The 16,996-nt window shown below is 54.7% G+C and overlaps 3 protein-coding genes and 1 pseudogene across 5 annotated transcripts; 2 read left to right on the plus strand and 2 right to left on the minus strand.

The window, feature by feature from the left end:
- Nucleotides 1-113: 113 nt before the first annotated feature.
- Nucleotides 114-1,524, plus strand: ZNHIT2 (zinc finger HIT-type containing 2). The gene has a single exon (XM_010957174.3). It carries the CDS (start codon nucleotides 279-281, stop codon nucleotides 1,476-1,478), a length of 1,200 nt encoding a protein of 399 aa, XP_010955476.3. The 5' UTR covers nucleotides 114-278; the 3' UTR covers nucleotides 1,479-1,524.
- Nucleotides 1,525-1,659: 135 nt separating this feature from the next.
- TM7SF2 (transmembrane 7 superfamily member 2) lies at nucleotides 1,660-6,105 on the minus strand. The gene is made up of 10 exons (XM_074371770.1): nucleotides 5,919-6,105; nucleotides 5,300-5,496; nucleotides 5,130-5,184; nucleotides 4,613-4,807; nucleotides 4,430-4,533; nucleotides 3,080-3,199; nucleotides 2,822-2,990; nucleotides 2,558-2,638; nucleotides 2,351-2,473; nucleotides 1,660-2,056 (listed from the first exon to the last, which is right to left on the minus strand). The coding sequence occupies exons 1-10, from the start codon at nucleotides 5,968-5,970 to the stop codon at nucleotides 1,896-1,898; spliced, it is 1,257 nt and encodes a 418-aa protein (XP_074227871.1). The 5' UTR covers nucleotides 5,971-6,105; the 3' UTR covers nucleotides 1,660-1,895.
- Nucleotides 6,106-6,303: 198 nt separating this feature from the next.
- Nucleotides 6,304-15,998, minus strand: VPS51 (VPS51 subunit of GARP complex). Of its 3 annotated transcripts, none has more exons than XM_074371764.1 (10): nucleotides 15,546-15,993; nucleotides 14,928-15,057; nucleotides 10,151-10,297; nucleotides 9,849-10,068; nucleotides 9,025-9,742; nucleotides 8,423-8,638; nucleotides 8,057-8,275; nucleotides 7,496-7,617; nucleotides 7,318-7,405; nucleotides 6,304-6,688 (listed from the first exon to the last, which is right to left on the minus strand). In XM_074371764.1, exons 1-10 carry the CDS (start codon nucleotides 15,768-15,770, stop codon nucleotides 6,428-6,430), a joined length of 2,346 nt encoding a protein of 781 aa, XP_074227865.1. In that variant the 5' UTR covers nucleotides 15,771-15,993; the 3' UTR covers nucleotides 6,304-6,427. The 3 variants fall into 3 exon arrangements, 2 of the variants coding, with proteins under 2 accessions (XP_074227865.1, XP_074227866.1); XR_012509515.1 differs by having other exon boundaries at nucleotides 6,549-6,688; nucleotides 7,496-7,682; nucleotides 15,546-15,998; XM_074371765.1 differs by lacking the exon at nucleotides 6,304-6,688 and having other exon boundaries at nucleotides 7,237-7,405; nucleotides 7,496-7,682; nucleotides 15,546-15,998.
- LOC123617432 (large ribosomal subunit protein eL33 pseudogene) lies at nucleotides 13,421-14,921 on the plus strand (annotated as a pseudogene).
- Nucleotides 15,999-16,996: the final 998 nt, after the last annotated feature.

A 16,996-nucleotide genomic window follows, 5' to 3' on the forward strand; every position in this document is an offset into this window, starting at 1 on the left:
CTTTTCCTAGGTCTCGCACCGCGCGGGGCGGGGCTCCGCCTGAGCCCAGGACCTAGCAAGTACGTCACCACCGGCTCCTGCGCCTGCCCAAGGGAGGCTCGAGAAGGGCGGGGCTTGGCGTCCGAGTACGGGCGGAAAGTGCCGAGAGTCTTCGGAGAGCGTTGACTAAGCGCTAGGTAGGCCCCAAAGAGGCGGAAATAGCCAAGAAGCGCCGGAAGTGTCGGACTTACGGCGGGTGTGCGTTCGCGGAGGGTGTGCGGCGTTCGGCGCCAGTTGCCATGGAGCCGGCCGGGCCGTGTGGATTCTGCCCGGCGGGGGAGACCCAGCCAGCACGCTACACCTGTCCTCGCTGTAATGTGCCCTACTGCTCGCTGCGCTGCTACCGGGCTCATGGCACCTGCGCAGAAGACTTCTACCGTGACCAGGTGCTGGGAGAGCTGCGTGGCCGCAGCGCCTCGCCCAGCCGCCTGGCCAGCGCCCTACGCCGGCTGCGTCAACAACGCGAGACCGAGGACGACCCCGAAGACGCGGGCCTCAGGCCTAGCCCGGTGCCCGGCGCCCTCTCAGGACTCTGGGAGCGGCTCGCGCCGGCCGAGAAGGCGGCCTTCGAGCGGCTGCTGAGCCGAGGGGAGGCCGGACGGCTGCTGCCTCCGTGGCGGCCATGGTGGTGGCGTTGCGGGGCTCAGCCGCGGCTTCTGGAGGAGCTGGGTGATACCCCGGGCCCTGACGCTGAGGAGCTGGAGCCCGACTCCGCGAGGACGCCGCCGGAACCCGTAAAGGATGAGCCCGGGGCGGCCAAGCTGGTTCTCAGAGACGTCTTTGGGCCCATCGCCCCCGCCGTGCCCACCCGGATCCCCACGCTGGCCAGCCTGAGCGGTGGCCGGGCATCGCCGCTCGTGCGCTTCCAGCTACCCAACGTGCTGTTCGCCTATGCACACACTCTTGCCCTGTATCATGGCGGCGACGAGGCGCTGCTCTCCGACTTCTGTGCCACGCTGCTTGGCGTTTCTGGAGCCCTAGGCGCTCAGCAAGTCTTCACCACTGTTGAGGAAGCCCTGCAGGCCGCAGTCCACGTTCTAGAAGCAGGCGAGCATCCACCTGGGCCCTTGGGCACACGGGGTGCCATGTGCGAGGCCGCCCGCATCCTACTGGGTGAGGGCCCGGCCAACCAGAAAGGCTACACGCTAGCAGCACTGGGGGACCTGGCGCGGACCCTGGGCCGGGCCCGAAAACAAGCCGTGGCCACCGAAGAGCGAGAACGCCTCTACCGGGCCCGAAAGAAGTGCCAGTTCCTGCTGGCTTGGACCAACGAAAATGAGGTAGCCCTCACACCCCTGGCTCTAGACTGCGCCAGGGCCCACCGAGCACATACTGTGGCAGCCGAGGAAGTGGCAGCCCTCACTGGGGAGCTGGAGCAGCTTTGGGGAGGCCCCCTGCCACCTGCCCGGAGGACTCTCATTGAGGAACTCCCCGGCTGAACTGGAGACCTTGTCAGTAATAAAGGTGTGACTGGTCTGTCCTGTCGCCAGTGCCCGTTTCTGAATGACAGCTGGTTCACCCACCCCTAGACTCTTGGTGGGTCCTCAGAGCAAACCACCTCTCAGCTTCTACCTGATCGGGGCTGACAGCCTGGCCCCAGAAAGGGAGAGAAGCAACCCCAAGGGTTCCAGACATTTATCCAAGGAGAAAGAGCAGCCCCTCCACTCCATTTTGAGGCACAGGCTTCATTTTCCCCTTGTTCCAACAACTGCCTGAGGCTGCTCATCCCTGCCTGTTGGAGCTCGGGGCAGGATAGGGTGTAGGCCCTTGAGCCCCGGGTGTGTCCAGGCTCTTGATGCTGGGTGTGCTGGCCGACGGGTGGGTGCGTGCCCCGACCTGGGCTTCGTGGAGCAGCTTCAGTAGATGTAGGGCATAATTCGGTAAGGCACACGCCGGCAGTATTCGTGCCAGGCCAGGCCATACTTCTGCAGACACTGCTGTTCGTCTCGGGCCTCACGGTGCACCAGCAGCGCAGTGAAGTAGAGGAGGTAGAAGTAGGGCAACAAGTGGGACACCCCTGTGGGGAAAGGGGTTTCCGATCACTCAGCCAGCCCCCAGTTCACAAGGGTTTCCACAGCTAATGGCGCACAGGGGCATCAGGGCTCAATGGTGAAAGGTCTAAGGTCTACAGGGGGTGCTGGCAATGAGGTCTGTCCCAGCCACACCCTAACTCCATCCCTAGTTCCCTTACTACTCTCTCCACTGGGATGCCTCCCTGTTCTCCATTCCATACCCAGACTGGGCATCCTGTGCTCGCCACTCAGCTGCTGCCCCTTGTAGCTCCTGCCCTGTGCCCACCCAGGCCACTCACCGCAGGGCAAGGACCAGGCCAGAGCCATGATGAGGTCTCCAAGGTAGTTGGGATGACGGACCATACCCCACCACCCGGACACCAGCAGCTGTCGCCCTGTGGCTGTAGAGATGGTCTCAAGGTCTAGGGAAAGAGAGAGAGTGGGATGGGGGACCCCCCCCCCGAAGTCAGCTGCCCCATCTCACAGCACCTGGAAAGCCAGCTCACCAGCCACTCTGGGATCAGAAGGATTCTTTCGGAAGGTGTTTTTCTGGGAATTGGCTCCACGGAAGATGTAGTAACCTACAGCTGGGGGAAAGTGTGAGCAGGTGGTTAGGGACCTTCTATCTGACCCTGACCATCTACCCACAGCCCGGACTCAGTAGGCCTGGGGACCCAGGACCCAGCCCCTGGCTTTGAAGAAGCATCTGAGGCTTAGCATCTACCGAGTGGGTGCTGAACATTGAGTGAATGAACCCCATCCTGACTGACCATTGATGAGGCAGATGACTAAGGCCATGGGCAACCCGAGCGGCTGTGGGTGGTACAGCAGGAACTGGGCCTGCAGGCTATAGGTGAAGGGTACCCAGGCCAGGTCCCCAAAGGCCAGCATGAAGCCAAACCCGTCACGTATGATGTCCATGGTGGTGAGGACAGCCTCCTGCAGGGACAGGACCCAGACACACTGGCTTAGTCTCCATGAGATCCTCAGGCACCCACCCCTGCCTCCCTTGCCCAGTCCAGCCTCACCTCATGCCAAAGGGCATCACCCACATATAGTAGCTGGAAGCCATTGACCAGCCACATGGCCAGCGAAGGACTCCCCCGAAGTTCTGCTTCCTGCATCATCAAGGCCAAGTTGATGAGGACCTGGGGGTTAGGTGGAGGGTGAGACAGAGTAGTCTATCCCCAGCCTGTCCCCACAGAGGTGGAAGCACCTGGATGGGGCAGCGGCCAGCCTCTCCCCCTTCTCTCAGCTGTCCATCACTAGCTCTCCAACCCTTTGTTGAGTGGCTCAATGGATCGCCTCCTGAGGCGCTCCCCGCCTGTCCTCTCTTGCCTTGTCCTGTAGTGTTCCCTTTGGGAGAGCAACACAGGGAGCAGCTGGATGCTTTCAGGCTTGAGAGTTAAAACAGACCTGGTTTTGAATCTCAGCTTCGCCACCTGGGCAAGTTGCTTACCCTCTCTAAAGCCTACTCTCCCCACCTCCATGTGGAAAATGGACATAATCATGGACCTGCCTCATGGGACTTAGGACTCACCAACAGTGTGTGTGAAGCACTAAGCTCGTGTTTGGCACATAGTAAGTGCTCGATCACGATGAGCTGGCAGCCAGCCTGTGCTGAGCACCCCCATTCTGCCAGCACTGGGCTCAGTGCTGTCATTAAGGTTATCACTTCTGATCCTCACAATAACCTGGGGAGGAAGCTCTTACTTTAGCCCATGTCACACATGAGGAAATAGCCTCAAAGGCCAGGATTCAGTGCCATGATGGGCACTCAGCTCTCCTGACTCTGGATGAGGTCATTTCCAGGGTGACAGGGACCTGGCCCAGGACACCCTTCAGGAAATCTTGACGACAGTCCAGTACAGGTGATTATAACCAAAACCCACAGTTGGCATGTTGTCAAGGCCATCAGTGATGGATAAGTTGCTAAACCCAGTGATCAATTTGAAGTTCTGCACCGCTGTGACCAGCAGGCAGCAGAGGATCACTTTCTCATCTTGAAATAGATCTTGTGCTTGACTGCTTTAGTTAACATTGCGCCTGCTTTCCTGACTTCCAGTTTTGTTCTTCTCCATAGCATTTAGCATCCCCTGACCCGGGATGTTTATTTATTTTTGGTCTGTCTTTCACACTAGAATGTAGGCTTCATGAAGACAGAGATCTGTTTCTTTCTTTCCTTTAATTTTTTTGTTTGTTTCCCAGTACCTAGAGTAAAGCTTAGGGCACATGGCGGACTCAACAAAGATTTGTGGAATGAATGATTAATGATTTACATCTGCACAATATCGGCCCTGCCCTGCCCTGCCCAGGCAGTGCTCACCCATCCCACCCCTCCTCCTGGCTGGAGGCCCATTTAGCTGTGCTCAGCATACCCAGCCGATGAGGCCGGGCCGCAGTTCGCAGAAGTATTTGAAGTCAAAGGAACAGATGCGTGGGTTGAGCTCCCGTCCCAGGAAAAAGTCGTAGATGGGATTTCCTGGAGAATAATGGAGGGTGAAGGTGAAAGCAAACAGCCCCATCTGCTTCTATCCACACCGTACTGGGACTCCTCTCACCTGAGTTTCCCCCTGGTGCCAGGGCAAAAGCAGGGACTACCAGAGACTTCAGATAGAGAAGGAGGCTGAAGATGAAGGCGATGAGGGTGGCCGCAAATGCCAAGGGCAGGAGCATTTCTGAGAGCGCTCCCAGGGGCAGCCCGGCTGACATCCCCAGGCCGAGCAACAAGGCTGTCAGCACCAAGGCCTGGAAACCTGAACCGCAGCACACAGTGAGTACTGGAAATTATGCCCCTCCACCCCAGGGAGGTCGCAGACTTTGCCCCAAGCCATTAGGCTGACACTTTGGCTTTCAGAGGGTCACCCCAGCCACTTCGGTGCAGAGTAGCAGCAAATGCTGTAGGAGGGGAGGAGGGACGCGGGGTGTGGAGAGAGCCAGCGGAATCCCCTATATCTGTCCTGGGCGGAAAAGAGGCGCAAAATAGAGCTTGGGGTCTCCGTGGACCCCCCCCCCATCAGGCCTGGGGCTCCACCCCCATCCACCCAACTCCAGCGCAAGGAACCAGCCCCCAGGCACCGTTAATGGGGTAGCGCAGTCGACTCTTGTCCTTCAATTCTTGCCCCTCGGCCACCTGTGGGCACAACGGAGCTCTGGTAAGGGTCGAGGGTACCTTCAGGCTCGCGGAACACCCTCCCTCCGCCCGCCTCCCCCAGCCTCCCCCGCGTGTCAGCGAGCATAGTCCCCACCTTGCGCGCCGGCAAAAGGTAGAGCGCCGCCTGCAGGCCGATCCAGGTAAGACACAGCAACAGCGCCCACGGGCTCCACAGCGCCTCGAGTCCCGGCAGGTAGGGGGGTGGGCCCAGGAGGCGCGCCGAGCCCGAGCGGGCTACCAGTAGCAGGTGGAACATGGTGGCAGGGAGCAGCAGCATCAGAGCCGCAGCGCCTGGGGAAGGGGACCGATCGCGTGGGACGTCCGCTCTCCAACTCTCCCGGACCCCCACAGACGCCCGGTCTTATACAGGGCCCCATCACCGTCTTCCATATCCCGTTCTCAGCCTTCAGCCCCCTTCTCTGATTTCTGTCTTGGTCACCGCCCCCAGGTACTCTCGAAGACTCTGCTCCTGCTCCCCTTAGTCCGCCCAGTCTTCCAATCCACAAATCCCCTGCTCTGAATCCCCCAAAACTGGTTCCTCCTCAGCCCCTTCTCCAGACTCTCCTCCCCAAACCCCTAAATCCCTCTGCCTCTGGATACCTTTCAAAGCCTTTCATCCTCAGATCCTGCCCCCATCCTCACTCGTAGCTCACCCCTCCAGTTCTCCCTCGCCAAGCCTCTGGCCGCAAGTCCCCCTTTATCTGCCCCATTACCCAGGGGTCCTCCGAATTCCGTCGGGGCCCGGGAGCCCTGAAGAGGTGCCATTGTCTTCGCTCCGCCGTGGGGAGGGTGGGGGATCACAAAAATCCGTCAAGGAAACACAGCCCACCCCATTTCCCCAGGAGAATGGCTCGGTAACACGGAGGATCATGCCCTGCTGGGCTTGCACCTGTCTCGACACCGAGCTCATACAGCGACCGCTTTTGTCCCCAGGTCTTTAAATGGACCCGCCCCCAGCCCATTCTGGGCCCAGCAGGTCAGCCAATCGGCTCTCGGGGAGAGACCAACGCGAGCGCCAGCCGCCTGGGTAGTCTCTGCAGTCTCAGGCTCACAGCTCCACCCCACGGCCGCAAGTCCCGCCCTACAAGCGACAGGGAGCAGGAGACAACACGTCTTTATTAGGCAAGTCTGGAGGCCAGAAAGGAAGGGCCCCCGGGGAGGGAGACCAGGGGTCGGGAGGGTTGGGGCGACGGGGCCAGCCCGTGTATGGCTGGGACTGGGCCTAGCCTCGCTCACAGATGACCTCGACGACACTGGGTTCCATGGGCACTGGGTCCGGGCAGCGAAGGGCAGCTGAGGCCACCACTTCATCCAACAGCAGGTGCACAAGCTCTTCATCAGCCACGAAGCGCCACAGGTAGAGCTGCAGGAAGTGACAGTCCACCTGTACCTGCTGCAGGCCAAAGCGCCCAAAGGTGCGCAGCCGCACACACTCCAGCAGCGTCTTCAGGCTGATTTTGATGATGCCTGTCAGTACTGACACCTGCAGGCAGGGAAACAGTGATGCAGATCCCCACCAGCAGGTGTTGGGGAGGGGTTCTGGACCCCTGAGAAAGGGAACCCACGTTCTGGGCCAGGGCCAGGAAGACAATAAGATGCCAGTAGCTGTGATGGGGTAGAAAATCTCAGGACCCAAGTTAAGAGGGAGAAAATATACAATGTTGGCACAATCATCTGGAGGGGAGCAGACAGGGAGGGCCAAGCAGACAGAGAGGGCCTAGCAATCAGAGGCAGAGATGGGGGTCAGCACTGACATGGGGAGGGGGAATGTTTACTAACTTAGCACCAAGTCCCTGAGTGTGGGCTGGGTGGGGGCAGAGAGCACACTGTGAATAGAAATCCCTAGGGAAGACCCAGAACTATGGTGGGGACAAGGACAAGGGCCAAATAGGCATACTTGATTGTCACCCAGGTTGGGAGCACACCAAGGTCAGGGAAGAGGGTTATGAGATGGTGATGGTGGGGCTCTGGATGACCACTCACTCCTAGAAACAGCCCTCAGAAACAGAGACTGGGGGACAGAGACCTAGGGCTCCCTAGGCCAATGTGGGGCTGCTTCAGCCAAACTTCCCAAGGGGACCTGGGAAGGTAGGGACACCAGGGACTTCGGACCTTATTGAATTCCACAGGGCTGAACACATCAATACGTTCAGAGAACAGCTTCTGGATGTTGCTCAAGAGGTTGGTGTCCATTGGGGCACTGGATGGGGGGAGACAAGCAATCAGAGCCCACCCTGCACGCCCATCCTCCTTTGTCCATCCCACCTGGGGCTACCCTGACCAGCCAGACCTGGGTGTATAGCTGGGGGCATAGCGGCCCTGCTGCCGAGAGCTGCTGTAAACGGAGAAGGTCCTCTTGCTAGAGTCGCTGCTCTGAGCCTTCCGAACACCCTCCTCATATAGGAGCCCCACCTGGTGGTGGAAGGAGGAGCTGCAATGAAGCCAGGGCATGGGGAACATCCAGCCCACCAGGCGCCCTAGGGAAGGACCACGGATGCCCTAAGTTACACACTCACTTGTTACAAGAATTACATATGTTATAAGAGCCACAGGGTAGTTCGGGCCTATACCCAGTCAGTACCCAGTCACTATTTGCAGAACCAGTGGAGCAGGGCAAAGGTGGGCCATAAGAGTTGATACTAGGGCCCAATCTTCAGTGCCAACCCTGCCCTGATTTCCTGGGTGACTCTGGGCCTCAGCTTCCTCCTAGGTGGAATGGGGGTGACAATGCCACAATTCACGGCTGAGGAGGAAGAGGGCACTGCCTGACCCCTGCTGTCTTGATCCTCAGAGGGTTGTTCCTCAGCACCCCACCTGCATCAGGGCTCCCCCGGCCAGCCCAGAACAGCACCTGCACATCAATAGCTGTCGTGTCCTCCACCACCCGCTTCATGACAGCACGCACATTCCGAGGCTCCAGGGTACTGAGCCAGTCCCGCGTCTCCACACTCTTGCGTAGCATCTGTGATATAACCAGGCCCTGCACCTTCACGTAGTGGGTCAGCAGCCGCCGCGCCGTCTCCCTGGCCTCCGCACACAGTGTGCTCACAGGCGTCACTGGGGACTGGTCCTGAGCCAGGGATGCAGAGGACAGACAAGCAGTGGGTACTGGGGGAGGCTAAGCTGGGCACAGGCAGCCCTGACCATAAGGGTACTGCCCAGCCTCCTGCAGTCCTAGCATCAGCATCCCCTACCCTGCTATGAGCTAGCAGTTCACCTGCACCAGAAACTGTTCATCGGTGAGGGTGAGGATGTAGGAGATGGTGGCTGTCTCGTAGTCCAGGCAGAGGCGGGAGAGCAGCAGGAGCAGGGCAGGTGGCGTGGCACCCCCCTTCTCCCCAGGGCTGTCACAGAAGCTCTGAGCTGTCTGGCACATGGAGCGGATGAAGCCCACGATGAGGCCCTCCCGGACGCCCTGGCTGCAGAACTCACCCTGTGAGAAGGAGGGGCCCAGATACACAGCAGGTCCCGTTTTCCAGGCAGGGGCTGCTAGTGACCCTCTACTGGGACACTAAATGCCCTGGCTCCTCTCCAAGGGACAGCTTCACCCTGCATTCCAGTACCCCAGATCAGCTCCCCTGCATGGGGAGGGAGTGCAGGGGGGCAAAGCCAGCACTGTGGACCTTGCTTGCAGATGCCCTCATCCAAGCCTTCCCCACCCCTCCAGGCTGTGCCAGCCTTCCTCAAGACAAACTAAAACCACTTTCAGAGTGCCTGGGCAACGACTGTGTGCCCTGGTAGCTGCCAGCCTGCATGCAGGATGAACAAAAGAATGCCCAGAAAAAGAAAAAAAAAAGAATGCACAGGGAAAGGCCGTACCCGGAAGTAGGGCTTGTTGGAGAAAGACACCTCCTTGGCAGTGAAGAGGTGCACAGAGGCCAGCGAGGCCTTAATGTGGCTCAGGATGGAGCTGGCCACGTTGGCCAGCAACTCAGCCAGGCCAGGGCCTTCCTTCCCAGCCATTCGAGGCGCGGCCAGCGCCTGCCGCACATCAGTCAGGCAGCCCAGGAAGGCTGCCTGAAGGCCCTGCAGGTGGTGGCCCAGGCGTTCGCGGGCCACTCGCTCCACGATCTCTGTGGCAGCCTCCGCCAGCCCGGCAGCGGCCAGCAGGGCCCCAGGTGCCCGCAGGCGCCGGTGGAAGCGGTCCAGCGCCCGCACCAGCAGGGAGTTGTCACCGCCACCTTGCTCCTGCGCCAGCCGCCACTCCACCAGCGCAAAGTAGCGGCTGCCCAGCTCCCGGGCAAAGGCTGCCAGTTTCTCGGCACCTGCTGGGCCCTGGGCCGCAAACAGCTCCTGGTAGGCCGCCGCCACCTGACAGAGGCCACCGACGAAGCCGCTGCCGCCATGGTCAGTGAACTCTAACACGTCTGGGGCCGGAGGGGAGGGTCCCAGCTCCGCCTCCAGGCTTCTCAGCTCCTCCTCCAGCCGCCCTCGCGCGTGTGCCAGGAACTCCTCGCACAGCTCCTCCGCAGGCTCACCCAGGGCCAGCAGCAGCTCCACGCACTCTGCTTGCTCTGGGGCGCCTGAGCCGCCCTCCCTGCGGGGAGGGAGATGCAGGTGAAGGGCAGGAAGATAGAATTCGGGGGGATGGGAGCAGACCCAGGTGCCCAGCGAGGGTGGCAATGAGAGCCCTGGGCCCACACCTGAAGCGCTGCCGTAGTTGCTGGGCTAGGCGAGCCGTGATGACCTGGCAGTCGTCCTGGATGGCGCGGAAAGACGGCAGGTGCTGGTACTGCTGCAGCACGGCCCGCGCGCGGCCCTGGTAGCGCACCGCCTGCCCGTAGGCGCCCAGCTCCACGCACTTGGTGAGGCGTGAGGGCAGCTCGAAGAGGAACTGCAGCTTCCGTAACAGCGCGTGGACCCCTGGGGGGACAGGGGGAGATGGTGTTAGCCCCAAAGCCCCGAGGGTGGCCCATTTTAGCCCCAGCTCTGGGGCGCGGCCCACCTGCCAGCTTGGTGATGCGCTCGTGACGGTCCTGCAGCGTGGCACTGATGCGCGCGCTGAATTCTGTGATCACTGCCATGTTGGTGGCCAGCCGGTCCATCTCGTCCTCCATCTTCCGGAAATCGTTCTTCATCTTCCGAATGGTGTCTAGGAGTGCAGGAGCGCAGGAGAGGGAAAAGCGGTTGAGGAGGGGCCCAGGCAGAACACTCAGCTTGAGACCACGGCCAAATGCCCTCACACACCCTCACCCCACTTCCCAAGCGCGCCTGAGCCCACTCTAGGGTCACACTGATGATTCGGTGATTGAAAAGGGTTGCAGTGGTGCGTGGTCACTGGAAATGGGGGTAGGTGTCATTATGTCAGTGCAGCAGATGTTTTCTGAGCACCCCTTGTGTGCTCCTAGCCCTGGTGCAGTGGGGAGATGGCCCATGATATGACAGCCCTTGCTCCCAGAAGACACCCAGATCCAAAGGAGGGCACAGGGCACTTGGCAGGGACCTGTCTGCTCCTTCCCAGGGGCATCTTCCAGGCCCAGCACACTGCCTGGCACCAGGAGACAATAAATACTTGTACGCCCTTATCTCCTTCCCAGACCTCCCAAACCCTCTCTCTCTGCCTTGTGGAACAAGGGTTTGGGGTTTGTTGTGCTTTTTGGATGTGTATATTCATGCTTTTCATCAAATTTGGGCAGGTTTTGCCCATTATTTCTTCATGTATTATTTCTGCTTTCTCCACTCACTCTGGCATCCCCATTATGCAGGTGTGAGCACACTTGATGGTGTACCCCAGGTCCCTAAGGCTCTCTTCACTTTTCTTCATGCTTTGTTCTTTCTGTTCCTCACACTGAATAATTTCATCTAACCTATGTTCAAGTCTGCTTGTTCTTTCTTTGCTTGTTCAAATCTGTAAAAGAGCCCCTCCAGCGATCTTTCATTTTAGTTGTTGTACCTTATCATTTCTATTTGGTTCTTTTGTTAAATAATTTCTTCTATTTGATATTCTGTATTTGGTGAAACAATCTCATTCCTTTCTTTAGTTTAGATATAGTTTACTTTAGGTCTCTGAATATACTCAAAATAGCAGATTTAAATCTCTGTAATAAATCCAATGTCTGGGCTTCTACAGAGTTTCTACTGAGTTTTTCCCCCTGTATGGGCCGGATTCCTGCTTTATTTGCATGTCCTATAAATTTTTGTTGAAAAAACAGATATATTAAATAACATGGCAAGTCTAGGAATCAGATTCTCTTCTCCTGTTTATTGTTGTTGCTGCTTGTTGCTGTTGTTTATTTTTCTGAGTTACTAAACCTGTACTAATTAGCTTCTGAATCAATTCTGTGAAGTCTGAATTCTTTGTTGTGTATAGCCACTAAAATACTTACTTGGTAAGCTTAGTGATCAGCTACTGATTGGACAGGAATTTCTTAAATACCTGGAAACAATAAATCTCCTAGTATTTATTGAGGAGCTCTGTGTGTGGTATTGGGGCATACCTTAAACACTTAACCAGGAGGTTTATAACTCTGCCTCAGCTTTCACTTCCTGCTCGCACTGAGCCTGAAGGTGAGCCAGAGGTGAGAGCTTAGGGCATTCTCAGGTCCTTCTTAAAAGCATGTGTACTACCCTACATATGTTGGCCCTTCAAAATTACTAATATGTCAGAGCTTGTCAAAGCCCCTAGAGACATCTCATTCCTCAGCTTTTCCTTTTAAGCTTTTGGGCTAGTACTATTATTTGCCCCAGGTATTATTCATCACTTCAGGGAGACACCACTTTTGCCTATAATTGTTTTTGACAAACAACTCTGGTGGGAGGCTTTTAGCACTGGGTGACCTCCAGGTCAAGACAAACCTACGGAGTGGAGTGAGTGTGTTAGGAAACCACCAGACAGGTTAAATAATGATAATTCTTTGGGCATGAGGCATTGAAACAGCTCCAGCTTTGTTCCATTCCTTCTAGTACTAGGAATATGGGCTATTTTTCAAGGTTACTGCAGAGATGGAGAGGAAATGGTGGGGCCAGGGCAAGTTAAAACATCTCAGGATTGCTACTTTTACCAAGATTCAGCTGTTTTTGTCAAATAAATGCTCCTGTGATTGCTGCACATCTTTGGTTAATTTTCAGAGTTCTGAGAAAGTTAATTCTAACTATTTTGGCCAGTTTTGGGGTTGCTTTCATGGAGGGGACATTTTCAAATGCACCTCCTCCACTATTTTTGCTGAGGTCACTCTGGACACCATGCCTGTTTGCGTAAATGAATTTTGCTGGAATACAGCCATGCTGAGTCATTTATATTATCTCCAGTTGCTTTCAGGCTACAATGGTATCTAAGTAGTTCCAACAGAAACCAGATGGTCCACAAAGCCTAAAATATTTACTTTTTGGTCTTTTCAGAAAACCACCCCTGGCGCATAGCCAATGCAGTCAGACCCTGCTCTGTTCTCTTGTTCTCCCTGCTCCATTCTCTTTTTCTCCCTGCTCCGGTCACAGCACTTTCCCAGGGCCTTTGCACAGGTTGTTTCCTTAGCCTGGGCCCCTCTGCCCCCAGATCCTCCCACTTTTCCACTGTTATCCCTCAGTCCATACCACCAGCATCTTGCAATAGCCTGTTGCAATAGCCTTCTAATGGGTATCTCTGCCATCCTTGCCTCCCTATAGTCCAGTCTCAATAAAGTGGGCAGAGAGGTCCTTTTAAAACAGAAGTCAGGTCACCCCATTCTTCTGTTCATTTCCTCTCACTCAGAGTAAAGAGCAGGATCTTCATACCCACTTAGAAATCCCTACATAATCTGGCCCCCACTAACCCTCCACCCTAGTCATCTACCTCTCCTCCTCCCTTCCTCCTCCCAAACTCCCTGCTTCACTCTGAATACACCAGACACGTTCTCTCTTCAGAATTCTTGTTCCTGCTGTTTCGTCCCCCAACTTCTCCTCCCCACAGCTGGCTCTTCCTCACCAAGGCCCTGCTCAAAGGTTACCACCTCAGAGGTGCCTTCTCATACTTACCCTAAAGATGGACACACACCCCCCCCACATTACTCTTTTCCTCTTACTGTTTTTTCTTATAGCACGTACTACTACTTTTATTTGTGTGTTCACTTATTGTCTGTCTTCCCAACTAGAATGTGGGCTCCAGGCAGGAGCTTGATCTAGTTGGTTCACTGTTAGATTCCCAATATGCAGAGAAGCCCTTGGCAAAAAAGGAAGGAAAAAAAAAAAAAAAAGCATTCAGTGATTATTTCTTTAAGGAATATAAGACTCTAAAGTCTTTATAGATTTAGAACCCCTAACTCCAACACTCACTTTCTAATTTTCTCCTTTTCTTAGGAAAAAAGGTAAAAAACCAAATCATCCCTATTAAGAAGAGCTAAGTGTCAAACTATTATACATATTCTAACAAATGGAAAATGTAATGTTGGCAAAATTCCTGGAGAAATTTCTCAGCATAGGAATTATACTTTCTTGCTGTTTGATGCTGATATTAATATTAACAAATAGAAGGGCACGTACTCATAGAACCTGCTTCAAATCAGATAAGAGAACGATGACTGTGTGTTACTACACCCACCATTGTGATGTGAGCAGAATGAGAGGTGTGAGAATGCACCCCACAGAGGTTCATGGGACATTCCCACAGACTACAGGTAGACCCTCCAGATCTGCCTCTAGGACTAGTACGTGTGGGTCCAAAATTATTACAAAAGTCTGAGCAGTGCATGTCACCAACAGAGGACAGAAGCTAGTGCAGATGATAGCTGAATGCTGTCTAGCACTGTCTTGAATAAAAGGGACAGAAGGGGAAGAAACCCTTTACTTGATCTTCATCCCTTACTGTCATAAGTTTTCAGTCTCTTTGCTTCATTAAAAAAAAAAAAAAAAAAAAAGAGCTCTTTCAGCCATCTTGGAGACTGTGGAAACCTGCTGGGAACAGGACTTCTAAACCAATAAACATGTCTGGAAGGCTGTGGTCCAAGGCCATTTTTGCTGGCTATAAGAGGGGTCTCCGGAACCAGAGGGAGCACACGGCTCTTCTTAAAATTGACGGTATTGATGCGCGAGATGAAATTGAATTCTATCTAGGCAAGAGATGTGCTTGTGTGTACAAAGCAAAGAACAACACATTAACTCCTGGTGGAAAACTGAACAAAACCAGAGTAATCTGGGGAAAGGTAACTCGTGCTCATGGAAACAGTGGCATAGTTCATGCCAAATTCTGAAGCAATCTTCCTGCTAAGGCCACTGGACACAGAATCCATGTGCTGCTGTACCCCTCAAGGATTTAAACTTATTGAAAAGTAAATAAAAGTATGGATTTGTTAAAAAAAAAAAAAAGAAGAAGAAGAAGGGGAGAAGGGGAAAGGAATGAAGGAAGGAGAGAGGTAGGAAGGAAGAAAAGGAAAGAAGAGAAGAGAGAGAAAGACATAAGCTCATCATCAAGGCAGACGTGAACCAAAGAAGAACAATGCCACTAATGAGCGAAACTAACCTTACTGAGGCACCCTTAGTGTCAGAGAGTCTAAGTGTTTCAGATAAATTCATTTTTTTTTTTAAATTTCATTTTGTCCTTTCTCTCCTTTGGTCCTCAAAACAACCCTCTGAGAACAGTTATTACCTCTATAGCCATCAGATCACAAATGCTCTCAGAGAAAGAGGTGACAGTGGATTAATGTCAGGGCAGGACTGGAATCTGGGTCTGCTCCATCTAAATCCTCTGGCTTCCCCAACACAGGAGTAACTGGGCGATGTGGGTCTGCAAGGAGTATCCCAGTAAGAATCACCTGTGGCTGAGATGAACTTGTTGTAGTTCTCATAGACCAGGGTCTGCATGTCGCTGTCTAGAGCCCGGATCTGCCGCACCATGTCCGTCTCACTGTCCATCAGCTGAGCCAGTGGGCACTCTCTACGCAGCTGGAGGAAATTGGGTGGTTAGTGTTCAGGACAGGGGGCACTCATGTCCCCCAGCCTTGCCCCTAACTGGGAAGGCTTTTAGTGCAAGAAAACCCTGATTTCCCTCCTCCTCCATTGACAGTAATCTCAGACATGGAGCCTGTAAGCGGCATAGCTCAGGAGTTACCAAGTTAGACCCTTTTGGGATTTGTCAGCATTTGAAATCCGCAGATTTAGCCAAGGCCCAGTCCTACGCCTGTCTGCGCCTGGGCCACGCTCCTATCTCGGGTCTCATACGATCGATCAGCCCAGGAGACTGCAGACTTCTCACTATCTCAGGTCAGTCCACGTCTGCCCACGCCCCCTTAAACTCCAGCTCTGACCCTACTGCCCGACCGAGGGTCGTCCTGCTTTTATGAACCCCTGCTTCCCTCACCCCCGCAACGTCTCAGGCATTATCTGTGGGGTGCAATATATCGGGGGTCTGGTCCCCTTACCCATACACACACCTTGTCCAGATACACTTCCGGGTCGAAGTGCGCCCCGTTGAGATCCGTCGGGTCCAGGGGGTCCGGCCCCACGGGGCGCCCCGCAGCCTCCCCCTCTGAGAGGCCGTAGTAAAGCTTCAGCATCCCATGCGCCTTCCGCCGACGCTCCGGAGCCTCCGCTTCGGGCCGCTCCAGGGAGTCCCCAGGTCCAGACCCCGGGCCAGGCCCAGCGGCTGCGGCCGCCATGGCTCCAACTGCAGTCCACGGGCGTGAGGCTGGGCAGGAGTCGGGGAGGAGGCACTTCCGGGAGCCATAAAGTTGTTATTGAAACGAGGCAGTCCTTCAGGTGAAACGTCCCCCTGCAGCCTTAGTCCTTCGAGATTAGAGTTCCCCCCGTCTTTCCTCTCTGAGCGAAGAGGTTCCGGAAGAGCCCTGGGGTCCCCCAGCTTCTCAGGTGGAAGGATTCTGTGGAACTGGTCGGGTTACTCTCTTCTCAGAAGGAGAGCGGGGCGTGGCTCCCAACCCCGCACCCCTGCAGGCAAGGTCTCAGGGAATATGTCCCTAGATGCAGTGGACGGAATGCAGGCCATGGAGCCAGAGACCACGTGCCTGGCATCCTGCCACTGCCTTGTTACCGGGGCCACGGCTTAGCTTCCCCATTGGGGTATGTATTTCACAAGGGGGCTTTGAGGATTAAATGTATGTACAGTACCCCACAGTGACTCTACCGTAGTGTTTCTCAAGCCTGGTCCTCTGATGTGGATCAGAATTGCCTTCAGAATTACCTTTGGCGCGTTGCAGACTCTGGGCTCCCTTCAGACCTAGCTTCTTTTTAAAAATCCTCAAGTAGTTTGGGTGCACTTGAATTTGATAACTATTATACCGTGCTGATAAGGCACACTTGGCAGATGTTAAGTGACTGATGAGATGTGTCCAGTGAGAGGTTGGGTGGAGATGTTGAGGATAATTCCCAGGTTTCTGATTTGGACAAAGGTACAGCTGTTCAACGAGGTGAAGAGCTGAAGATAGGGAAAGATTTGGAGGTCAAATTGAAACATGCTGATTTTGAATGGATGAAAAGGAGAAAAAGACTGTGAATGTGGCCTTTCAAACATTACTTATGATGGGCTGGGGGGCCAGGGGTGGAAATAGAAACAACTTTATTCTTCCACAGGGATCCTTCGAACCAAACACAGCCACACTGTAAGCTGCTGCTTTTTTTTTTTTCCTTCATTTTTAAATGGTTGAAAAATATAATAGTGACATTTCACGACGTGAAAATTATATGACATTCGTATTTATGTCCATAAATAAAGTTTTATGGGAACATATCCATACCCACTTGTTTACATCTTATCAATGCCTGCTTTTGCACTACTGCAGTAGAACTGAGTGGTTGCAACAGAGACCATATGGCTGGCAAAACCTAAAACATTTACTATCTGCTCTTTCACAGGAAAAGTTTGCTGACC

This window comes from Camelus bactrianus, chromosome 10, assembly GCF_048773025.1.
Source record: "Camelus bactrianus isolate YW-2024 breed Bactrian camel chromosome 10, ASM4877302v1, whole genome shotgun sequence".
NCBI lineage: Eukaryota > Metazoa > Chordata > Mammalia > Artiodactyla > Camelidae > Camelus > Camelus bactrianus.